The following is a 25502-nucleotide window of genomic DNA, read 5'->3' on the forward strand; positions in this document are numbered from 1 at the left end:
ATATCTGTCCATCTAATCCATGGTTTTGTAATTTGCATGCGCTCATGAAGTTTAAAGCAGGATTAGTTCCTTGGTCAACCAAATGTCGCCTTAGACGCACAGCTTTACTTGATTGTCACAATATATAAGTCAGTGTCTGTTGTGATGAGTTATATGTCAAATCTGGGTTTACAGATAAGAGGAAATATCCATTTCATGTAACCAGAGATAATATCTTTATTTTTCTTTGAAATGTACTCCCTTGCTTAGTTTTTTTATCCGTTTTTGATTTTATAAAACCATATTCAACACACTAGAAGTTTAACCAGTGAACCACCATGGTTTCTTTCATACTCCTATAACAGCATATCATGGTGTTTAAATGATTGGTGGATCACAACCCATCTCAAATGACATTTGTGATGGAGAGGAGAGGGGGGAAATGGAGAGAGAGATGCGAGAAGGGAGTGAGGAGAGAAAAGTGAGACAGGGAGGAGGGAGGGAGGGAGGGAGGGAGGAGATAGTCTGAGAGAGGAGAGGCAGAAAGGATGGCGGGAAAGGAGGAGTGGGAGAAGAGGAATGGGGGAGACGAGTAGGAGATAAAGAGTATTGTAGGGGGGAAGAAGAGTGGAGCGAGAGAGTGCAAGACAGAGAGACGATGAAGATAATTGTATGAAGAAGAAGAGGGGAGAGAGAGAGAGAGAGTGCAAGATAGAGAGACAATGAAGATAATTGTATGAAGAAGAAGAGGGGAGAGAGAGAGAGAGAGTGCAAGATAGAGAGACGATGAAGAGAATTGTATGAAGAAGAAGAGGGGAGAGAGAGAGAGCAAGCGTGATAAGATGAGGAGAAATGTAGGAGCGAGAGGAAGCGTGAGGTCTACAGCTTATTACAGTGTGACCTTGACTGCTCATCTGAGCAGCTCTACTGATGACGCATAGGGATATTATTGATTGGCACGGCTCCTGTGTACACATCACGGACAGCTGGGATGAACAACTGCAAACACTGAGCCCCCCTCTCTTTGTCTCAAGAGTCAAACAGACTATTACCAAAAGGCAATTAACAAAATATGGGCTGAGGCCAGTCTTTTTTTGTTGTTGCTATGTTATTCCCTGTGTTTATAATCATCCCATGAAAAGTGCTTTTCTCCATATGGTCACATTTCCCCACAAGATATCACAGGAAGCAGATGCAGCTACCGCAGGGCAAATACAAACCACAAACATCAAATATTAATTCTGCTTTGTTCTTGGGCCATTTGTGCTTCTACATTCTATGTCCATACATCAGAGACCCACAGTGCTAACAATGGATATAAAATGAGACTCAGAACAGCCAAGAGACTGACGGTGCTGCCAGATCAGCCAAACCAAATAACCCACACAACCTCTGGGGGCCGATGCCGAAAAGACACTCAAAGAGATTTGGACGTTCCAGTGTCTCCTACTTTGGGAAAACTATTGATAGCCTAGCAGTTGTGGGAAATAACTATTGTGTGCAATACCATTTAATTTCACTGCACATGAGAAACCTGACAATTTTCCACTTGTAAGACGGAGGGACATAAGAACTCACACTCGTTACCTTCTGTTGGCACCGGAGGAGCTCTGAAGCTACTCTAGGCCGAGCATTTCATACCATGCATAATATATAGCTAAGGTGGCGGAGCGAGGAGCGGCTTTGAAATGCAAATAGCCCATTGTTGGTTTGTTCGCCAGAAATGGATTAATCGTTCAGATTTTTTTTATGCAGACTCACACAATCCACCAGTGCACACGGAAAGTCCTTACTCATAATGTATTTTATTCATTTTGCAAAATGTGGCTTTGTAATACATGTGTATATGGCCCACGTGGAGATATAATCTTAAAATGGTAGGCCTACATTTAAGATACATAGCTATGTATAATCTAAACATTTGTAAGTCGATTTTAAAATATAGTTGGCAACATATTGTAAGTATATTAATTTAAAATGACAAAACAAAAATGTGGCTGGTGGTTAAATGACAAGTGGGCTACATAGTGAATGTTACCTCAAGGGAACCAAGAGCCCTCTGCTGGCGATACAACAGACAGCAACCATGTAAAAAAAACAACGTTGCAATCACAGGACTAAAACAATTATTACAATGGCACGATGACACTTGGGTGTATTCGAATACACCCATAGAATGATTGATAGACAACATGTTAGGAATATACAATACATTTTCTGTTACAAGCATGTATGAATGGTTTAAAAAAACATTCTTTAAAGCTTTGGGTTCAGCTTTACAGCAAGGCCACATGTGTAAGTAGCTTCATGAAATTGATATAATGAAAATAGAAAGATAAATTGTAAGCATTCATTAAAATTGTATGTTATTATGTTCAGGGTTGATTTGCATAGAGGTCTTTGTTTTATAGATAAAGCAGGTTATTTTTGGAGTGCAAGATTATTTCTCAGTATTTCCCTGATTACCATGATTGGAAAGCAATTATGATTGATGACTTTTTCTTCATTGTCTATAGTGGATTTAAAAAAAGGATGCACCACTAAAGTAAATATTTCATGTTTACCATACCATAGTGTCAATTCCTTTTGACATCCAATGATTCTAAAGTAATTAAAATAAACAAAATAAAAATTATAAACCATGCAATTTATTACTTTCAGGTGGATACTATGATTGATGACCCACATCAAATTAGATAAAAAAAAACTGGCAACAAATCAGACAACCTAACATCAAAATGAAATGTTAGTATGACATTTAGTTATATGTAATTAACATTTCTCTACACCTACATGGTGAAATGCACTAGGAAAAATAAAAACCTAAAAGAAGAAGCTTCATAAAAAGTGGTATTTTAATGACACAATAAATTGGCTGCATGCAATTGGGACTTATGATTTCCCATGACATGGTTATTGGTTAATTTGAGGACATCTACAGTGTCACTAGTATTGGCAAAGCACCTTTCCTTTTTAGTCACTTCCGCCGCACAACTTCAGCAGTAGCTTCTGGTAATCCCCAGAGGTATCGCCCTGAGAGAAACAGTTGTAGATCAGCACAATGCACACAATTTCACAAGAACCAATGTTGAAAACATTCATTCATATATATATGAAAGGTGCTGTAGGTTTGGGGATTGTATGAGCAGAAGGGTCGATTTTGAACCTAAAAACTCCCCAAAACAATCCCTCCTTCCCTATGTTTCTCCGCCATTGAAAAGTGTTGCATTTCCCGAACCTGTGATTCTCTAGGCCTGTGATTGCCAGGCAAGATGGATTCCCCGGACCAATCAGGGCAAAGATGCCCTGACTGGTCTGAAATGAGCCAGGAGAGGTCTAAAATGCTGACTTGTACAGAGGCAAGCAGAGTCAACTCGAAAGATTCCTTCACACAGTGGATTTCACTCCTTATTAGCCGACAGATGGCTATGTCATTTGGAACGCATGACACTCAAATAATGAATTCCTGCCTAAAGCACCTTTAATTACACATTATTAAAGTCATGTTAATGCACTTTTGACTTACGGAGATGTGAGTGTACAGGGATTTTTGGTAGTTCTTCAAGTACTCCTGTCTGATGTCCAGCATGTCCTTCTCTGAGCGTGACACCATGATGCGGATGAGGGTTCGGTCCTTGGTGCCGGCTCCCTGTGGTTCAAACATGGTATTGTTGTGGACCAGATTTTCAAAAGGTGACATTCAAAGATGAGATTAAAAAATGACATTCAAAAAGGCATAAGTCCTCTGTAACTGGGGTCATACTACAACACGAAAACAGTTTTAAAACGCATTTCACATCAAACAACTTTCATAGGGTAATTTTCCAGTCTAGTCCGTGCATAAACAAACAAAACAAGAGAAGACTTTGGGGGGAAAAAACATCTAAAAGACGAAGAACGCGTTTTGGTGCTGCTCCGGCCCCCGGGGGAGTGTTTTTGCCCAGCAATCTCTGACACCATAGCAAACAAACCGACAGGTTTTGTTGGTTTGTCGTAAACACACACTTTTGAGAACCGCTTTTGACACACAAAAAGGGAATGAACCATGCTTTACCTGCATGGCCTTATGAAGCCTCTCTGCGAAGTAGGCTGGGGTGTTCCGGATGCATTTCACTGGACAGAGGAAACAGTTTGTTAGTGATCAAAACTGTTTAGATTAAAAAGGTGCAGTGTTTAGAATTGAGTGGCATATAGTGGAACGGAATGGGCAGAATTGGAATATATTATTCGGCAGGACATTCTAATTGGTAACCTTGGAATTAAGAATGGTTGTTTTTTCGTTTCCTTAAACTGAGGCATTTAACTCTTCATACTACACTACATGACACTAAATTCTACATACTGTCCCGCTGCCATATTTTACTATACGATCTCCTGATAACCAATTCATTTAGGTGGTATCCTCTATATTGTTTACACTGCATGAATTTCAAACTGTGATCGTAATCCGTACAATAAATAAATACAATGACTTGTGCAGACTATTAAGTAAGCATAAGTCAGACACAAAGTCCAACGAAAGACTTTGACTGAGAATGAAAAACAAAACCACTTACCAACAGCCACCATGCCTGACTCCACGTTCCCGGACATTTCTCTGCAGATGCTCTTCACGATGTCTCGGCCACACATCTGCTGGTACTCGTGGAACACTGTCAGAAGAACAAGGAGGCAGTTACTTATCTGAGTCCAACCTGCTGCTGCCCAAACGCGTCCGCAGACCACAGCATGAAAGGGTGATGAATGGCTCCAGGCTGATTTCCCTCATTCAGTCATTTTAGCAGATGCTACTATACAAGTGGTTTTGTTAAAGTATGGTTGCAAGAATATAGAAATGTTTAGGGGCAGGTAAGGTTATCTTACTCAGCCTACAGATAGACAGCGGACATTGGGGTTCGAACCGAGGCCCTTTCGGGCTGATAGTCAACCATACAAACTACTAAAGACTCTACTGTACAGCCTTTCCTTTGCAACTATGTGCAAAGGAAAAGTGCTTGAGTGAGGAGAGTTTTGACGCTATGTATCACAAAAGCATGGACACACACACACACACACACACACACACACACACACACACACACACACACACACACACACACACACACACACACACACACACACACACACACACACACACACACACACACACACACCTGTTCTGAGGTGAGGAACGCTGCGGGCACACAGGATAGCGTTGAACTGAGACTCATCAGTTCCCACTTTATTCTCTCCAGCGGCATGCAATTTCTGCAAGACGCACACAAACAGAAAAATACTTAGAAAACTAACAGTCTTCCTAACAAACTGTGGAAAACCGAATAATTAAAACATTGGTGTTGCTGATGTGTGCCAGATGTTTACCTGAGCATCCTGCTTGGCCAGAGCAACATCCACATTTTCCCTCTCGTCACGATTTCCCTGAAAGAGAAAAGGAAATAAAAATCACATCACACACAAGTACAATGACAGAGTAGCATTTGAGCAAAGGAGTATCAAAGTATCAAACAATTTACATTGTTTATCTCAATTCCTACATGAACATTTATTTCTCCTTTCTCCTTCAACCTTTTACATTTAACTCTGACATTTAACGTCAGTCTATTTGCTCAGGGGTATCTTTAGCATACGATGAGCGCGTGTTTCTTCCAAGCTGATCACATGGATATTATTGTCTGCGAGGCTCTGGCCCGTGTTGATGGGGCTTCAGGATGGAGCCCTGTGGTAGGGTGCAGTGTGGAGCAGCTACCTGACAAAGGGACACCAGCAGCCTGCGGAAGTGCCCTGAGGTATCGTTGCTGATGGCGTCCTCCAGAGGCTTGCCGTACTCTGCAAGGTAAAAAAGCGTTGCATGGGCACAACGCGATCAAACAGGCTGATTTCCCACAGGGTCACAAAACGCCAGGCTTGTGTCTTCAACCCAACGCAATCAGAGGCTTGATTTACGAACCAAAAGGTTTATAGCAGATCCGTTGCTGTTCATTACTACGATAATCGTCTCTTTCCAAACCAAAAAACTGTAGGCATGATAAACAATGTCATTAATAAACCACAAGGCTGTTTGTAGAAACTAGGCCATTGTTTTGTCTCTTGCATCAATATCACATTCCATAGTAGAAGCTCCAACGGATATGACGTGAAGATGCATTGGCGCTTTTTAGGATATTTCTTACTGGTGTACTCCAGTATGGGGTACACCAGTAACTATGGGGAAACAGGCCGTGGTTAAACTTTTTATAAAACTATGAATCAAGACTTGTATAACCTAATAAAAGGTTGCGTAAAACAGTGATGCTTCAGAAATGTCTGAAATTGTAGTAAAGTTATATAAAGGCAACTTCATTAAGTTACAATGTTGATCTTATTTGTATTATCGGAGTAAATCAATGTCACCTGAAACTACCTCTTGACACTATTTCACATCCCTCAACAGTGCAAAGGAAAAAATGATAATCTCGAAGCCATGCAAACCTGAATAGAAACCCAGAAATTAAACTCACCAGTTTTGTAGACCTGGTTGATTTCGCCAATCTCTGCATTGGTGCGAGAGGAAAGGATCTCAATGAGGCAGGCTTCATCCGTGCCTGCGCCCTGTATGGAAAGTGAAGGCAAATGACTAAAGTAGGACACGCCTACCCTTGAGCCAACACAGACCATGGAAACCCATCCCTCTGTATTCCCTGTTCCCTGAACCTACCATTATTCATGGAGAAAGCTACTCATCTATCTACATTTTTCCTTAGCCCCGTGTTATTATGAGTCACACTGTGTGGTTTGCTCGAGGAAAAAGAAAACGACATTTGGTGCGACATTTTGTTGTTGTTGTTGAAACAAGTCAACTGTTCCAACCTTAATGGCTTCTCTGAGTTCAGCCGCGTCGAAGGCCGAGGGTTTCATCAGCGTGGCGATCACCAGGTTTTCAAAGTTTCCAGTGAGCTCAGACTTCAGGTCCTTGAATAAATCCTAAAGGAAGACGCACAACACCAAGACGGTGGATCCAAAGTCACCACAGATATGGATTTTGTCACGTGTAAAATGGGCCGGTGTGTCTCAACCGTGTGTTGGTGAGAACCTACCTTTCCGTAGGTCGTTTTGTAGGCGGCTACCAGGGGAACTCTCTGCTTCATAGAGCGGTTTCCCAGGAGTTCAATAATCGCTGACTCGTTTGTGCCTGTTCAAAATGTTGAAATGAAGACAATCATTTTTTCTGACATGATTATTGAAACGCGACCATTAACCAAGATTGGTTGGAATGAATGAGTAACTGTTCTCAAATGACTTTCCTGGTTAAAATATAAATGAAAGGTTACATAATGGTTGAATAAGATAAAACAGCCTGAATACGTATTGCTTTGAGTGTAATGTCAACATAAAAGATTGAATTGCCGTCAACTGACCGAATCCCTTCATGGCTTTGCGAAGGACTTCGACGTCCCTCAGGGGGTCGGCGCTGGGGAAGTCTTTAATGGTACCCCGGAACCCCTTCTAAACCAGAAAAAACACCGCAATGCGACACACATTCAGCACTGGAGGAGGAGAAAATCGCAAACACAAAACGATCACTATGAAACCCCTTGAAGACTGTCAGGGAAAGATGGCCGTTGTTTTTTTTTAAATCTTGTTTTGTAAATATATTGAGTTTCAACTCAGTCTAGAATTTTTTTTCTTTTTTCATTACTATGATATTACTATTATAATGTCCATGACAGCCCATTGATAAAGCATGGGGATACTTACAGCAATGGCCACGGGGCCGGAAGAAGGGGCTGAGCCGTACCCAGGCATGGGGGGGTTGCCTCCACCGGGGGCACCGGGGTAATTTGGCATGGGCTGGCCCTGGGCAGGACCCTGGGGGTAGCCCTGCTGGCCCCCTGCTGGCTAGAAGTAGATTAGAGCAGAGTAGAGATCTTTATTATCACCACAGTAGGCCTGCCCTAACCCTAACCCCGTAGCAGAATGAGGCCCAATCCCATTTCTACCCCTTACCCCTTCCCCTTACCCCTTGTTTTGAAGGGGTAAGGGGAAGGGGTAAGGGGAAGGGGTAGAAATGGGATTGGGCCTTATGGCGCATTTCCACTGCAGGGTGCGGAACGGATCGGATCGCAAAGGTGCGGGTCGGATCGCGTTTCCACCGCCAAAAGTGGGCGTGACCCGGACTTTGCCGTACCCGTTCCGATCCCATTTTAGGGACTCCTCCGTTGCGGTACCCAAAACGAGACCAGACGCCTGAAAGGGTACCCTGGAATTCTAGCTACACCCCCCCTCCGTTGATTGGTCGACAGAATCGTCACTTCCGGTTGACGCGGGGATAAAAACAAACAAACAGTAGCCTCGAGGTATTATTCTTTACAATTAACATGTCGCGTAAAAAGCTTGCTTGGGCGAACAAGGAGGTGGAGACGTTCGTCTGCATTCTTGCGGAGGAAGACGTTGTTTACGATGTTTACGTAGCTGCTGCGGCGATCGACATCCGGCCTACCACAAAGGGTACTGTCGGCGGTGGAAACGCGACCTCGGAACTGAGCTGTGGGCTATACCGCCCCCTCCCTACCGCCCCTTTGCGATCCGATCCGTTCCGCACCCCGCAGTGGAAACGCGGCATTAGAATCAGAATCTCTTTGTCGTCATCGCACATGGTACAACTAATTTAAATGCAATCCAGGCGGTGCGATTCACAACAACAAATTGTAAATCTATAAGAAAAGAAGAAATATATGTACTGTATAACAAATAAAAGATCAAATATACAAATAAAAAAAAAAAATAGAGAAATAAGAATAGCAGCTGAGGTAACCGCTATTGCACAGCAGTGTTCCGTTTTTTTTGTAGTGCAAATTGGTAAATTCAGGATGTTTTTTAAGTTGCTTGTGAAATGAGATGTAGTTGATTGTGAATTAATTAATTCTAATTTTGCATGCATAGCTTCTGGGGGAGAAGGCACAGGGCCAGGACAGGAAACCAGAAGCTGGAAGTAGCTTGGTTTTTTTTACCAAAGACTAACTACCTTGTGCAAGGGGAGCTTTCAGAAGGGGGGGGGTTATGAGTGTATAACAACAGTGGCCATTCTACACAGTGTTAAAATGAAACATTTACAGAAGCTTAATTAGTTTACTACTGCTGGCTGAGTTTGTGTTCCCCAATTACGTGCTTTCAGATCTCAGCCTCCAGCAACCTTATTGGTCGAAACCAATTTGAACTGAAAGAAAATTCACCAAGATTTGAGCTCCGCTGCAATCAGACTTTAGAAATTGATCCACAGTCTAATTTGTGAGACTGTCCCAAAAGGAGTAATTCATAATCTTCAAAATGCCTACAGTCTTTGGACACTGTCTATCACGGAGCACTGTGATTTGTTAGGCCAGAAAAAAAAAATAAGTTTTGTTCCTGTTGGTTGTCAGTTGAGATCATTGGTAGGTAGGGAATTTATTTTATTTTTTTCAGTGGCAGCGAATGATAGGAAGGACTTTTTTATTCATTTATTTTTTATTTTAAAACCCTCACGCACCACTGCTCTTTGTATGCTCGAGTTGGATGGTTTGCCCTGTCCACCCGCAGACTCCATCATTGGCATATCCTAATTTATAAGACTATCCTCTGTGTTCTTCCTACATACCTGCAGAAGTATGTAATTCAGAAAAGCACAGGAGCTTATCAGCTCCGCTCTGAGGACTAGTTTTTACTGACTGTGCCTCGAGTCCGTACTGAACTGGGCAAAAGGGCATTTAGTTATGCTGCTCCTTTTTCATGGAACCAGCTGCAAAATGCGCTAAAACTTAAGAAGCTGGTTTCTATAAACAGGTTTAAATCCTTTCTTTATGATGTTGAAGCTGGCTCTTCTGTCCTTACATGCTTTGTTTGATGAAGTTCTGACTGGAACTGTGGAACTGTGCTGCTGCCTGTCTTGGCCAGGACTCTCTTGTAAAAGATATTTTTAATCTCAATGAGCCTTCTCCTGGTTGAATAAAGTGTAAATACAAAAGATAAAAATAATAATAATGCAGCAAGCGATACAAAATAATAACAATTGAAACGTGTCAAGACATTGACCTAGAATCAATTAATGCGACAGAACTCCAATATCCCCATCTCTACTCCATAGCTACAGCCCAAGAAGAGAAGGACACAGCCACTGCTTCCATACGTCAGGGGGCTATACTTAGCAACAGGTGTGTAGGGTGAGATAAAGGGTGTGAGAAAGGGTGTGAGAAGGAGTATAAGTTAGGTTACATACCATTCCGTAGCCGGCAGGTGCACCACCCCAACCTCCACCTAGAAAATGGATATCAATGACACATCTCAAACAAATGCATGCTTTAAGAACGGGTGGGTCCGGCGGCCAGCCCCAAAGTCAACTAACGCACAGTACATAAAGACTATGTTCACCTTTAACGGCCATTACTACGAAGACTGCTAGCACGACAAGCATCAAATACACTGGTAGGAAAACATAAGGAATGGTCTTTAATGGAACACCTTTGAAAAGAGCCAGTAATGGCATGTAGCCTCACCTGCTGGGGGCATGGAAGGGTAACCTCCTGCCCCAGCCTGGGGTTGGTAGCCCCCGGCCTGCCCTGGGAAACCTCCAGCCTGGGCAGGGTAGCCCCCGCCCTGGGCGGGGTAGCCCCCGGCCTGGGGAGGGAAGCCACCGGCCTGGGGAGGGAAGCCGCCGGCCTGGGGAGGGAAGCCACCGGCGCCGGCCGGGTAGCCCCCAGCTTGAGGAGGGTACGATCCTCCAGCCTGCTGCGGGTAGCCGCCTGCCTGGGGAGGGTAGCCTCCTGCCTGGGGAGGGTACCCCCCGGCCTGGGGAGGGTAGCCCCCTGCCTGGGGAGGATAGCCGCCTGCTTGGGGAGGGTAGGCCCCTGGTTGTTGAGGGTAGCCCCCGGCCTGTGGGGGGTAGCCCCCGGCCTGTGGAGGGTATCCTGGATAGCTCATATTCTGTTCTCTTGGTTCTGATGGGGAGAAAAATAGTGAACTGAAAAGTGCCGAGGTGTATATATTTATACAAAATACTCTTTGTAAAGGGAGCCGTTGTCTTATTATTATTTTGAGTTTGAACGGAATCCTCAAGACATAGTGCCCGTTGGCCCCAGTGGTGAATCATTGTCAGACGACAGCCGATGGATTTCAAAGTAGAGTAAACGCTCCCTGGTATTTTATGAGGCCACTTAAGGACCTCGTCATCACCAGAAGACCAATTTGCTATTTCCATCTATGTTTCTGGTCTGATTTCAGAATAGTAAACTTCCTCCGACTCGAGGTTTCCTTAAATAATAGAATAATACCAATTTAATGTTGTTGTTTTTATACAATCCATTCAGATATATTACAAGAGGCAGCCTGAGCTTGGTAAATTCGGAAAGGCTTATATGTTTATTTGCAGCATGCCTTACTGCATACCCGACCTGAAATAACATTTGCATTGGGGGAGAATTTGACTGCTTGCCCAAGGCCAATCAGTCCTTCTAACGCCTACTTCCCCTCATCATATGAGGTGAAGATGCAATCTCGTCCTCGTTCGATCCCTTACTTTTGACAGGCTTGTAGGTAACGCCACTGAGATCATCATCACCCATATGCAAGCCACCATAGCAAATGGTTGCTGCTAGCACGACATAACTATCAGTATGGTCAGCGGGACTACATCTAGCCGGGCGGGGGGACAGCTCTCGCCCTGCACCAGAAAGGTTGTTTAGCAAACAAGGGCTGACGTCAGACCAGTGTAGCATTATAGCTTCGTGGCCAATGGTCGCACTTGTGAAAAAAATGTACGACCCATTTGCCCCCGTCTTTTGAGTACCAATGGTATCAAGTATATCACTACAAATTCGGATAATTTAAATAAAGACACCTCGGTTGCGCATCATTTAAAGAAGTATCGTTACACATCGCCTGACCAAAACATGCATTATGACCACAAAATGTCCCAAGACAAACATTCTTAATTTACATGAATCAGCGCGTCGAGTGTGTAGATTTCGGGACAATCCGCTATCAAATGTATATCTAACGGCCAATGTAAAAACCAACAGCTCGACTTACTTTTTCCACACCCAATACAGGAAGAGGCAACAACGATCTCTGCCGAGCTGTCGACTATCCGGTGGGCGGGACCTGCATTCTCTGCCTTTGAATCATATGAAGTTTGGCCCCTCGGCTCCTGAGTTGTAGTTATTCATAATACTCTCAGTGAGCTGGTGATGACGGACATATAATTAACACATTTATTAAAAAATAAATAATTATAAACTTATCATACAAAAGTTTTTCATTGGGTCAAGTTACTTTATATAAGCCAGAACGACAAATATAAAAAATATATACACCCACGCAGGTTTTCACTATGACCCCTAGATGTCAGCCTTGGGTATTCGTGAGACAATTGGACGTCAATGGATTTACCGACCCCACAATTATTAAAGTGCCATATATTAAGGTGTCCTACGAAATCCTAGGAACCCTATTGTATTCGTTATTAATCATTAGGTGAGTGCTGCAAACAGCGCTCAACTATTGTTTTTCTTAGGCTTTATTTGTGTGAATGCTGTAACACCAAATTCACTCTAGTTATTGACATCTTTTTTTGCCAATTAGATGGCTCGAAAACATAAATTGAATCAAATACTGCTTACTACATTATATAATTGTAGTCATTAGGTGATTTCCACCACCCTACTCACCATCCTGTATGACCCCGTCATAGTTGATTGCAATTATATTAATGAATGCATCTAATCTACATATAAACACATTTCTCAGGTCTAGGACTAGACTTTTTATTGTGATTTTTCGACAAAAGTGCCTTTCGAAAAAAGGGAGGTAACACTGGTTGAGCACGCACACACACACACACACACACACACACACACACACACACACACACACACACACACACACACACACACACACACACACACACACACACACACACACACACACGCACGCACACACACACACACACACACCACACACACACACGCACAGGCGCGCGTTTCTATTAGACATAGAAGTATTAAACATGTTATTACCTGTTTATGACTGTAGTCTATGTTAAAAACACAGAACCAACTGTTTTAAAACGTATCTGATCAAACCCTTTTCTCTTTGCGTACCCCGTTGGCCCTCCTATTCGTCATGACGCAACCAGGGGTTCAGCAGAAATTGCGTGCAGGCTGCAGCTCATTCACAGTACAGCAGAACTGCACAGCATAGCACAGCTCTTTGGACTCGCACAACTTTTTTTTTCCTGCTCTATCATGGTTCCAGTGAGGTTCCCCATTGACCATCACCTGGCCACCGGGGTGCCCTGATGAGCGTTAGATATAACTCCAAGTGGGATGACAGAGGGGACAACTTTTTATACGTTTAAAACAAGAGCGCTTCTTTTTTTTTTATAGCGTCATTAGTGCAGCGATCAAGATGATGTCCGCGATAGAGACGGGTGCCGCCGTTTACCAGCCGGCCCAGCTGCTGAACTGGATGTGCATGTCTCTGCAGGAAAGCCAGACCAATGCCTTCGATGCGTTCAGACCCGGGTCCGAGGGCTTTTTGGATCTCCACACCGCAAAACGCTGTGCAGCTGAGCTGAGCTCTCCGCTCCACTCCAACTATCTGAACAGCTTTTTGCAGCTCAAGAGTGAGGTATAAATACTGTACATGCTTTTGTTGTCATAGCCCGTGCATTGTCCAAATTGCTTAAATTGTTCTCATTAGTTCTTATAGCTTATGCAGAGGCCGACTAATGATGCGACGCTGTCTTGCTGTCTTGTTAACACAATAGTTTACATTTTTGAGAGGCGGGCCACAATTAATGAGTACTTTGTGGATGCTTGCTCTTATAACTATGTTGATCATTCATATTGTCATACTTATATATGTTTGTTATTATTATTATTTAAACAGTGGTGGCAATACTCTTGCTGAGTCTAAATCCCCCCCAGTGAAAGAATGCCGCTCAGTGAATGTCGAAAGCTGATGTATTTTTACTGCATATGACTGTTGCCCATACAGCGAAAACCTCACCAGCATTCCTCCAGCTGGTGAGCCACTGCGGCGAGAGAGCGCGCATGTACTACATGAATGTGTGTCTTGTACCCAGGTGCATAGTACCTGTGTGTGTTCCCGCTGGTCTGGGATCAGCGGGTAGGGGCAGACGAGGTGTATGGTGAGAAAAGGCCCCTCACAGATTTTTTTTTTCCAAGTCAAAATGAAGAGTTCAGCGGGGCCGGCCATTGCATGGGTCTATGGGGCCACTTCGCTTTGTGGTTGATTGCCCATCATGAGTGACACACTCAAAGTCTAATGTGCCCATATATATTATGAATGGAAGAGAACGTCGGAAGAAACAATTTTACTCACTTTTACATGGCTGTTTTTCTCACCATGCCTCCCACTAGGTAAGGCGTGTAAGGCGTTTGCAAAAGTGCGTCCTGGTTGATCTGTGTAATGTTATTAATAGCTAACGTATTGGACAGAATAGTAGAGTACCCTATGATGAGAGGGATGTGTAACCATATGTGCATAAAATACAGTTGGTAAAAGAGACGTCAAACCCCTGAAGTCATCAAAATCACAGTGTTTATGAGGGAGTACAATTTATTTCCTGTGATATCCTGCAAGCAAACTGCCTCTCTCTCTCTCTCTCTCTCTCTCTCTCTCTCTCTCTCTCTCTCTCTCTCTCTCTCTCTCTCTCTCTCTCTCTCTCTCTCTCTCTCTTTCTCGCCCTCTCTCTCTGTGGTACCATGGAAGCTATCTCCTCCCAAAAGGGGCACAATGATCGGATTGTGCCCTCCCCAGGCTACAGCCCTGCCCAATGGCACTGGGAAGATGCACAGCAACAAAGGCATTCTGTTCCCTTTAAGGAAACGGGACACTATATGCTCGCAGAGTAAATGCAACACATCTGCAGCCCATGAAACCGGCCCACTGTGTGTGGAGCAGACGCTGTCAAAACAACAGAATTAATTAAGTTTGATGGAGTGATGGGTGAGGTTAAGAGCTTGCTCTTCCCAATCCCATGCCCCCCGATCATACGGTCACGTATCTGATTAGAAAGGTATGGATGTTATAGAGCGGCAATAATGACACAGACGTTGTAGCAAAACAGTGTTCCAACACTTTGAAAATGTAATGATGAGATAAAATCACAAACTGTTGTTGGAAATCACGTATTCATTACTATTAAAAATGGAAGGGTAGAATGTTTTTGTAATTGATATATAAATACAAAGCTATGAGGCAAAACTGTATAGCAAGAAAATAGAGAAAACTGAACATGAAAACATTCTTATCAATATTTTGCATTTATAATAATGTAGGATAGAGCGGAACAGGATAGTCTACTGGCCATGGGGTCCGACTCCGAGGCTGAAGGTACTGGGTTAGATCCCCAGTGTCCGCAGGCCAACCTTCAGCGAGACGCCCCAAAAGCCCACCTTGGTGACACGTAGCTGGGTTCACCGTCTGCCGCGTGTGGATGAAAGTGGCAGTGCTCAAATGTCTCAACAGTAAATAAAACGGATTCTGACGCCCTGCCGGGACATGTGTGTGTTTTTTGCGACAGGCCTTGAACAACAGCCCCCAGCTCTACAAGAGCCCCTCCCCGTACGGGTCCCTGCACAACATCGCCGAGGGTCCGAGCTCGCTGACGGACCCCTTCTCCGAGCTGTGCCTCTCGTCATCGCCCACACGCAGGCTCAACAAACGGCCGCCGCCCAACTACCTCTGCCACCTCTGCTTCAACAAGGGACACTACATCAAAGACTGCCCTCAGGTGAGCCGCGAGGGGTTGGTGGTGGTTGTTGTGGTTCTGCTGGGGGGCCGACCCCAACCCCCCCCAACCCCCCCGCATCTGGTTGGGGGAGTGTGACCTGACTCAAAACAGACGGGTACAAAAAAAAAGTTGGGGAAACGAGCAGCAACTAAAGAAAAAAGAAATGTGTGAAGGGAATAAGGCTTTGAAGTGGCAACTGTCCAAGAACCCCCCCCTCCCTTCGCAGGTTGAGAGACGCCCTTTATCCCCAGACGTTCTCCATTCCTGGGTTGAGTCTGACTAGTTTTATTCTTGTCTTCAGGGGAATTTCGTCAAATTGTATGAGACATTCTATATAATAGGAGTCAGAATTGTATGGGTGTGACTTTTTGTGTATTTCTGTGTGTGTGGATGCGTGTGCGTGTGTGATGTGTTTGTGTGTGTGTGTGTAGCTGTGGATGTGTGTTTGCATATGTGCCTGTGTGCGTGTGAGTATTCAAATGTGCGTCTGTATGTGCATGTGTGTGTGTGAGTGCACCACTTTTGTGAGAGTGAATCTATGATGTGTGTTCATGTGTGTGGGTGCATGTGGGAGAGTGAATCTAGTGTATGTGCTTGCGTGTGTGTGTGTGTGTGTGTGTGTGTGTGTGTGTGTGTGTGTGTGTGTGTGTGTGTGTGTGTGTGTGTGTGTGTGTGTGTGTGTGTGTGTTTGATGTGCATGCTTGTGTGAGAGTAAATCTATTATGTGTGTACGTGTGTGTGGGTGCATGTGTGAGAGTGAATCCAGTGTATGTGCATTTGTATATGCGTGTGAGAGAGTTAGCGTGATATAAAAACAACTCCACAGCACCAATTATGAAAGTGCATAGTCATGTTAGACGTGCAGCAACGGGTCAGTAATGAACAACTGATGCTAGATGAGATCTCTGAGCCTTAATGGGAGATGATGGCTGTTTTCTGTGAAGCTACAGCAAAACTCTTTTTTCGTACAGGGGAAATACCTGACATTTGTCAGAAGTAATGAAAGGGAATTGAATAACACATGGGACAAAATGTGAGGCCGTTTTTTTTTACAGAAACTATACTTAAATTCAATGATAGAGTCAGTATTGGAAAGTAAAAGGTTGGTTCAGAAAGCTGGTAAAAAGCGAAGCCAACTGCAAAAATAGTCGGTCATGCAGTTCCTGTTTGTGTCGGTGAGATTTGTACGTGTCTGAGTGGAGTGAAAACTGCTATTATGAATTATACGGTGCTCCAGTGGAATGAGATGGGTTGAAGAAGAAACAATAAAGTCAACAGCTTCTTGACACAATCACGTTTCTTTGTACATATTTAGGCCCAATCCCATTTCTACCCCTTCCCCCTTCCCCTTACCCCTCAACCTTGTTTTGAAGGGGTAAGGGGAAGGGGGAAGGGGGAAGGGGTAAGGGGAAGGGGTAAGGGTAAGGGGTAAGGGGCAGGCGCAAGGGGTAGAAATGGGATTGGGCCTGAGGCCCAATCCCATTTCTACCCCTTACCCCTTCCCTTTACCCCTTCAAAACAAGGGGGAGGGGTAAGGGGTAGAAATGGGATTGGGCCTTAATCTCCAGTAATTGACGATTCACTTGGCGGTACCTCTAGGGACCATCCTCTCTCATCGTGTTCCTGAACTTCTTGTTTTTCTTACCACTACTCGCCCCATTTTTCCTAACTGACTTCGATGATGCCGGAGGTATGCATCTATTAACACAGACATTGAACTGAAGTGTAGCATAGTTGCGTTGCTATACATTAGCCTATAAAAGCGCTGGTCAGGGAAAGGCTATATCGGATGCCTTTCTGGAATGTCTCCCAGCCGACTTGTTTGGGTCTGAGTGGCAGCGGTGGGGCATCAAAGAATGTCATGGCTCAGTGAGGAAAGAGAAGAGGAACAGAGGAAGTGGGCATGCCTGGTCGCCCCCCCGTCGCTCCGACAGCCAATCAGGAAGCAGGGCCGCATGCCTTGCAATAACTTGCACTTTCCATTTTCAGTTTTTTTTTTGGCATCAACACGACACAGAGGACGCCTCTATAGGGTGTTGACCACGGAGCCTCTTGATTGCCCCTCCCTTATTAGTGAAAACATAACTGGTCACACACACACACACATCTTAATGGTCACCAGTGGATAGCAGCTCTAAGTAGAGACGTCTGGCATGCGACCAGGGTTGTCCGTGCCGTCCCTGTGAATGCAGTGGTAAACATCTTGGTGACAGCCCTGGAGTGTTGAGTTTCTCTCCCTCACCCTCCACGCCCTGGGTTCAGAGCGAGCGAGAGAGAGAGAGAGAGAGAGAGAGAGAGAGAGAGAGAGAGAGAGAGAGAGAGAGAGAGAGAGAGAGAGAGAGAGAGAGCACAAGTGACAGTAAATGACTGTATGGTGGGAAGAGCCTGGGCTAAATAAGGATTGGATTGTTCCTCTCCAGAAGAGGTCGTAGGGGGTGGTGGCTGTGGTGGTGGTGGTGGTGGTTGGGGTGGTGGGGGGGGGGGTTCCAGGGGTCAGGGAGCTGGCCTGTATTGTTCACCCAGCGGTTGCTGAGCCTGCAGCGGCAACCTCTGCCCGGTGCTCATGCAGAGGTCCGCGGTTCGATTCCCCGGCCCTGGGAAGGGAGATTACGGGGTTGTACGGTTGTAGGGATGACTCTAAAAAACAAACAGGGATGAGTTTTAGTGTTGAAAACCCCACGGGTTCTGCTGATGGCGGTGTTAAAGGGATTTAATAAGGCTTGTAGAAATAAATAGCAGAACATTTTGTGGCAGGTCTGGTGGATGACTTCGGAACACTTGAAAGTCGTTGGTGTTCACATTATTGTTTTTTACTGTTACAGGTTGTTCCTGTTTTTTCTCCTTGTTTCTCACTACTTCAAAGCAGCACCTATTGTTTATCGCTGCCTGTTTATAGTTATTCTATAACTCTTGGATGCCAACGGGGGTAATAAATACCTCCTAGAAATACAGATGTGTTGTCGTCTTAACTCTGCACCTCATTTAGAAATTGTAACTGAAAATGTATTTGATCTAAACATAAAGCTACACACATCATGCATGAACGAGTTCGTTTAACTGCTTAAGGCAACCGTCATACCGTCAGAAAAGGAGAGATCCACTCTCCTCATCTTTATTGCACGCTGGTGCGTCTCTGCCAACACTCAGTGATTAGGCTCTTGCCCTTTGCTGTCTCTTTACTACCACTAAATCTTTTATCAGTCCAGAGTGTGCTTGGTGTTTCTGCTGGCCTGTGCCTCTGTGTGGAGGAACAGCAGGGGGATGAGCAAGATAGAGGAAACGCTGGAATGTGGGATCAGAGCAGACTCCCTCCTGTGAACCAAACGACATGCCGTTTCTACACAGGTTCTGTGGTCAAACAAACAATCCCCCCCCCCCCCCCCCCAAAATTCAACCCCATAAAAAACGTCAGAAAGACAGATGAAGAACCGGTTGTCTCCCTCTCTGTCTGGGTTAATCTTATGTTTTTCTGTTGAGCTGGAGGAGGTCACACCCACGCAGCACATGGGATATGAGTTTGTAAAGAAAAAAAAGGAAGGAAAATGGAGTCGCAACAAAGGAGAACGTTGGAATCAGTTCAGGTTATGTGCAATCAATCATCATTTTTTGTTTACTGGACTTGACAGTAGTAGTTTGTGATTAAACACAATATTTACTGAACAGTTTAACTGAAGCTGACATCTGGTCTGAACCGTTTGTAGAATTTGAATTCTGAAAGTCAGACCACAATTCAATATTCCTTAGTAACGTTATTAAAAAACGCTAATGATAAGCAATATTTATTATGATAAAAATATATAAATCCATTGATGTATTGAACACATGAGGCCCCCTGTGACTATATACTCGCCCAAGGAAACCAAAATAACAACGATAAGTTTGCACAAGGCCGTGTCTCTGGGGTGGTTTGGGTTTGCTTGCGTTGGATGGATATTAAATCGTTCCCCCGTCCTCTGTCAACAGGGGAAAAATACTGCGTGAAGCTGGGAGCCGTTAAAGCAGTAACACTCTCCTCCCATCTCTTGTCGTTACATTTTGATAACCCCCTTCTGGAATCTCGCTCAGCTGTGTGCTTTAAGACGAATATGGGAATATTCTGTTGTCAGCGGTCCACCAGCACACCTGTCCCTGTCGTTCACTGGACGCGAAACCCAACAGCTGTACAAGTCGTCTTGACCACAGAGCTGTGCATCATCTATTCGATGTCTCGACATCTGTGATTGTTTTTCTTGACAGGCTTAAAAGCACACTTACTGGCAAAGGGGGCAGGGGCTGGTAACGGATAACGATGTGTGTGTGTGTGTGTGTGTGTGTGTGTGTGTGTGTGTGTGTGTGTGTGTGTGTGTGTGTGTGTGTGTGTGTGTGTGTGTGTGTTTGTGTGTGTGTGTGTGTGTGTGTGTTTGTGTGTATGCATTTGTACATGTGTGTGTCCTGTGCATGCAAGTGTGTTTGCGAGTGTATGTGTTTCCATGCAGATGTGTGTGGGTGGAGTGAATATCCAGTTGAAATGTTCCAGATGACGGACCAAGTGAAATTCGTGTGTCGTGTGCAGACAGAGTGACTACCTGTGGTTTCTAATAGTTTTGTTGTGCATTAGAATCAGCGCCCTGATGGCCTCACTGATGTGCCTATCACATGACAAGGAGAGGGACATACCGTGTGAGTTACAGCTTGTAGGCCTGCAGTAATGTCAAAATCCTCACGTGATAACTCATTTTCCATTTGTGGTGCATTTGGACTCATATTTTTCAGCGGGAAGGATAAGGAAATGCCATTGTGTAGAACAGGACACACGGCCGCTTCCATTGGCTGGGGAGTGGAAAGCATCTCGCCTCGTCTCTTTGTTTCCACGAAGCACAGTTCCCGCGGTTTGCACCCATGGTCGATGCTATGGTCGCATTTCTCCTCAAACTTTTGCGAAATGTTTAACCAACTCACCAAAACACTTGCGTCGAGGAAGAGAATAAAATAGAGTATTCGTAGGGCCTTTGCAGTCATGCCGTTGCATCTCCACTGAAAGCGTATATACGACGGAAAATGAGGAATGCGGTGATGTGGCACATATGGCGCAGCAACAACAGCTGCATGGGTGCAACCTAAACGGGCGGCTTTACTGCCCATCAACACTGACTGTGCAAAATGCACACTTGTCAGTTCCAGGGGCCGGGGGCAGTTGTGGCCGGGGAGCGACATACAGGTGCAGTTGCATCGGCAATGGAGGTTTTTATGCACTTTAAACAAGGTTTTGATGGGTTTTAATGACAGTGGTTACCTTTGGCGGAATGGAGATAGGGGTGGTGGTGTTGGTGGTGGTAGAGGCGAGAAGGGGGCTGGTGGTGGTGGAGAGGAGAAGGGGGAGGGGGTGCTATTATAATGCAGTGGGATAGAGCGCTTTCTTTGAATTTGTCAGCTTGGGTTTGTGTTTGTGCGTGTGTGTGTGTGTGTGTGTGTGTGTGTGTGTGTGTGTGTGTGTGTGTGTGTGTGTGTGTGTGTGTGTGTGTGTGTGTGTGTGTGTGTGTGTGTGTGACTGCATGAACCACACATGGCATCTGAGGCCTCTGGTCTTCTCAAGTTCTCTAGGATGGATGACCCCAGGGAGGGGGAGAGAGGGGGAGAGAGGGCGAGAGAGTGAAAGAAGAAAGAGAGAGGGAGAATGTAAGGACAGAGAGAGTGTAAGAAGAGAGAGAGGGAGCGAGAGAGAGAGAGAGAGAGAGAGAGAGAGAGAGAGAGAGAGAGAGAGAGAGAGAGAGAGAGAGAGTGTAAGAAGAGAGAGAGAGAGAGAGAGAGAGAGAGAGAGAGAGAGAGAGCGAGAGAGAGAGAGAGAGAGAGAGAGAGAGAGAGAGAGTTGGGGGGTTTGGAGTAGATTTCTCCATTGTTTATCCTGATGGATTCCAGATGATGGCAGAGGGAGGTAGCCGACCTCCTGGGCCCCCCTCTCCCTCTCCAGGAACCACGGACCCAGGCCAACACTATCTGACACAGTGGGGAAGTGTAGGCATGTGGATGCCGGTCAGACTCCAGCACTGATTCCAGATAGGGAAGGTCTTTATAATGAGGAATGTGGGGGGAAATATTATGTGTGTTTCTTACAACCAAGTAAACCAAAGTATGAACGTATAACTGTATGCATTATAACTTCATAGGCTATTTAAAAAGAAAACACTAGCAATGCTAAACTTCCCTCACATGGTTTCTGAGTCAAAAAATGTCTCACATTCAAAACTAATTTCAGAGAAAGTCGTGCTTCCTGTAGCCAGCGGTCAGCAGTCCAAACTCTTTGAAAGGACCGGTGCCGCTGGAAACTCTGGACTGTGCCCTGGCCTTTGGTGGCCTTCCACAGATTATAAGCAGGGTTTTGTTTTGCTTACTCTGCAAAGTCAAAGGCTGTTTCCTCTTTCAGGAAGACTGTGCTCTGTCCTTTCGCACTCTCCCTCTCCCTTTCTGTCTCTTTCCCTCTCTCTCTCTCTCTCTCCCCCTTTATATCTCTATCTCTCTCCCCCCCTCTCCCTCTCTCTTTGTACCCACAGCCTTGGGGGGCGGACTAGAGGGACTAGATCGTTCGGGTGGAAGTGTGGGTCCTGACCCAGTGGTGTGTGGCTAGCAGGATGGCCACATGAATGTGTTTGTTTGTTTCTGGATCCTCGGGAAAAGGGGGGGGCATTATGCAACTCACACTTCTTCCGCAAAGCAGGAAGTTGTACTATTCAGTCGTGGCAGTACATCAATGAGAACCCTGTAGGTGAATGGAAGTGCAGTGAGGTGCAATTTAAGGAAATGTTCTATTTTATCTTTCACATTTCTTGCTGGTGGTCATAGTGTGTGGCGTTTCAGTTTCAGGTTTCATGTCTCTGACTAATGGGACCATTCTTAACCTCTGGAGGACACACAGGCACTAACACACAAACACAAACACACACACACACACACACACACACACACACACACACACACACACACACACACACACACACACACACACACACACACACACAGTGCCTCACAGTGGCCACACACTGCACACACATGCAAGCTTGACCACTTGTCGACTCAACAGCTGTTTTTGGAGTTATGCGACTTGGCTACCAACACAAAATATAACAAAAAAAAACATTTCACAGAATACATGTCTGTAGATCAACATCAACATGTTTCCCTCCACAGTGTGAAAGCGCCATGTGTGGCTTTTCTTTTTTCTTTCTTCTACGTTATCAAAACAAGGTTTCACCTAGACGGCTTGGCGTTCAGCTAGCCATTCATCACTCTGCCCCTAATCATGACGTGCCCTCCTTCTCAGCCAAGGTGCTTCTAATTCAAACCAGGGATGTTGGGATGATTACTTTATGATGGTTTTAGGATTTTGTCATGTTTTACAAGGGCAGGGTTCATCTGGGTTTGATTTTCTCTCCCTCCGAGCCGGTTCCCCGAGCCGTGATTGGTGGGCTGGGGCCAGCTGGGAGGGATGACTGAGGGCCAGAGTTATGTGTGCTTTGGAAGCGAAGCCTCTCCCATTGGCTGCCCCGATGTGTTTAGGCCTCCTTGACGTTCCCCAGGGAGCCCAGCTGTAGGGAGGGAGGGAGGGGGGAGGGAGGGAGGTAGGGAGGGAAGGAAGGAGTGCATTTCAAATGGGAAAGTTTGTAACATCTCTGTTGCTGTCTCGAAAATTGATTAGAGCTTATACTCCCCCTCCTGTTTTCCATCAACATCTTAAAACTTCTCCTAAAAGTGTCAACAATGTTTGATGAGTGAAAAAACACATGTCATCCTTTCCTTCCAATTTTGATTATTTGATGTTCTCGTTTTTTGTGTCGCAGTATTTCATTATTCTACCCATTTGACCTGCGTGCCGAGTTGGCCACTCGCCCAACAAAAACCAAATAAATCACACTCATCCTATTACGCTGATGAAAAAGGAAAAGACAGACGCAATCACAACATCCCCTGGCTTAATGACATGGCAGCTAGGGACAAAACTAAGCACGGTGCATTTAGGTGTTTTCCCTTTTCTGAACATGTAGTCAAAACAAGAGGCCTCTCAGAGTGATGTCTCCCATTACTGATGTGGTTGTGGCTTTGGGCCGGGTCTTTGGTTTCACAGGCTCGTCCCAAGGGAGAGGGGCTCACCCCGTACCAGGGGAAGAAGAGGTGTTTCGGGGAGTACAAGTGCCCCAAGTGCAAGAGGAAGTGGATGAGCGGGAATTCCTGGGCCAACATGGGACAAGAATGTATCAAGTGCCACCTCAACGTGTACCCGCACAAGCAGGTGACCCTCGGCAGAATTACAGTTTTTTTTAATAAACAATTGGGCCAGGGGTCTTTTCTACTGGTGTCACTGGGTTCCCTGGGTTACACTGTGTGCTGGGGTCAAAGAGTAGAGGTCGTAGTACAGAGAACTGACTCAGAACACCTACAACGACTGGGTGGGTTAGCAATAAGACCATTATTGTTTAGCATAGATTATTTATGGGATTTTTATGGGAGTTTTGGGGGGGGGGGGGGGATTTATGGGACAGAATTTAAAGGCTGCTTTAGCAATAAGAAAATTATGGTTTATCATATATTATTAATGGTACGTCATTTTTATGGATTTATTGTTACAATAAGAAAATACAGAAAAGAAATATGCATCAACAGAAGAACAGGTCTGCTGATGACTGAGTCACTGCAATCATTTTTACATTGTATTGCCGTTTTTTTCCTTTGTGTTTACAAACCTGAATAGGCCTACTGTCCTTTGCATGCTCCTTCTCGTCACAGGTCATGTGGAGGGCTAAGCTTATGCTCTGTGTGTTTCCATAGCGACCTCTAGAGAAACCCGATGGCCTGGACGTGTCTGACCAGAGCAAGGAGCACCCCCAACACCTTTGTGAGAAATGCAAAGTGCTCGGCTACTACTGCCGGCGAGTACAATAACCATCACCAGGAAAACAGACCCCTCTGGGTTTTAATTTGAGTGGGTTCTTTTTGAAATGACCACACCCTGTATTCAGTCCCAGGTCAAACCTGTTCTGGCTCATGGTCGCTTCTTTTTGTTATTTCGGTTGGGCCCTGGTCATTATGTGAAGGACTCCATGGTTGAAGTTAGGGAACTAAGAACAATGTGACTTGACAAGCTGTGAATTAAGAAAGGTTGGATTAGCCGCTTTCTTTTCATCATGTTTAGACATGTTTTGAAGAGGTTCCGCTTCTTTTTATATATTTGGTTTTGAGTTACATTTGTATATTTCAGAAGTAACAAAAAGTTGTCTACCAAGGTATTTTCTGTATAAAATATGAAACAAATCTCTACTAATGTTTTAATAAGATGTATCTGTATTGTCAGTGTTTTCAGATGGTACATAACTTTTTTTAAGGTCAATAATGCTTTCTGTATTACTGCTTTCATGAATATGCTATCATACTAACCATTATTTTAAAATGCATATGTAATAATTTTCCTGTTCAGCCAAAGAGTAAGAACATATAGAGGTATATTTTGTATATTATCCACACTTAAGATGAGTAGACATTTTTCGTCTACTTTTATTGGATTGCGTGTCAAGGAAACATATTGTTAAATGATCAATGAACCAGACTGTTTATAACCTGTAATTGTATGATACATTAACTCCCTCAGTGCCTTTGACTAACCTATATGTGAGGGTTGGTAGTATATATGCATTAAACTATATTAAGAGGGATGAATTCCTCCTGCTGCGTGCACCTAAATATCCAAACCTGAGATAAAGCTGAGAAACTCCATAAAAACAGCCACAACCAC

General features: G+C 44.6%; 2 protein-coding genes across 2 annotated transcripts; one reads left to right on the forward strand and one right to left on the reverse strand.

The window, feature by feature from the left end:
• Positions 1 to 1764: 1764 nt before the first annotated feature.
• On the reverse strand, positions 1765 to 12111 carry anxa11b (annexin A11b). The gene is made up of 15 exons (XM_030339370.1): positions 12016 to 12111; positions 10485 to 10925; positions 10208 to 10245; positions 7714 to 7854; positions 7374 to 7461; positions 7053 to 7147; positions 6826 to 6939; positions 6477 to 6567; positions 5726 to 5805; positions 5341 to 5397; positions 5133 to 5226; positions 4536 to 4631; positions 4034 to 4092; positions 3506 to 3628; positions 1765 to 3012 (listed from the first exon to the last, which is right to left on the reverse strand). Exons 2-15 carry the CDS (start codon positions 10906 to 10908, stop codon positions 2953 to 2955), a joined length of 1560 nt encoding a protein of 519 aa, XP_030195230.1. The 5' UTR covers positions 10909 to 10925; positions 12016 to 12111; the 3' UTR covers positions 1765 to 2952.
• Positions 12112 to 13138: 1027 nt separating this feature from the next.
• LOC115530677 (zinc finger CCHC domain-containing protein 24-like) lies at positions 13139 to 25426 on the forward strand. Its single transcript, XM_030339373.1, has 4 exons — positions 13139 to 13614; positions 15536 to 15745; positions 23841 to 24005; positions 24542 to 25426. The coding sequence occupies exons 1-4, from the start codon at positions 13393 to 13395 to the stop codon at positions 24653 to 24655; spliced, it is 711 nt and encodes a 236-aa protein (XP_030195233.1). The 5' UTR covers positions 13139 to 13392; the 3' UTR covers positions 24656 to 25426.
• The last annotated feature ends 76 nt before the right edge of the window (positions 25427 to 25502 follow it).

Source organism: Gadus morhua, chromosome 18 (assembly GCF_902167405.1).
Source record: "Gadus morhua chromosome 18, gadMor3.0, whole genome shotgun sequence".
In the NCBI taxonomy this organism is placed as follows: Eukaryota; Metazoa; Chordata; class Actinopteri; order Gadiformes; family Gadidae; genus Gadus; species Gadus morhua.

What these genes read in the sequence shown, in the direction of transcription:
- anxa11b (XM_030339370.1), bottom strand. Translation starts at nt 10,908, where the DNA reads ATGAGCTATCCAGGATACCCTCCACAGGCCGGGGGCTACCCCCCACAG. An exon ending in ACAAAACGACCTACGGAAAG is followed by an intron (nt 6,940 to 7,052) that starts GTAGGTTCTCAC and finishes GTCTTCCTTTAG; the next exon opens with GATTTATTCAAGGACCTGAA. An exon ending in AACTCAGAGAAGCCATTAAG is followed by an intron (nt 6,568 to 6,825) that starts GTTGGAACAGTT and finishes CTTTCCATACAG; the next exon opens with GGCGCAGGCACGGATGAAGC.
- LOC115530677 (XM_030339373.1), top strand. Translation starts at nt 13,393, where the DNA reads ATGATGTCCGCGATAGAGACGGGTGCCGCCGTTTACCAGCCGGCCCAG. An exon ending in TTTTGCAGCTCAAGAGTGAG is followed by an intron (nt 13,615 to 15,535) that starts GTATAAATACTG and finishes TTTTTGCGACAG; the next exon opens with GCCTTGAACAACAGCCCCCA. An exon ending in ACGTGTACCCGCACAAGCAG is followed by an intron (nt 24,006 to 24,541) that starts GTGACCCTCGGC and finishes GTGTTTCCATAG; the next exon opens with CGACCTCTAGAGAAACCCGA.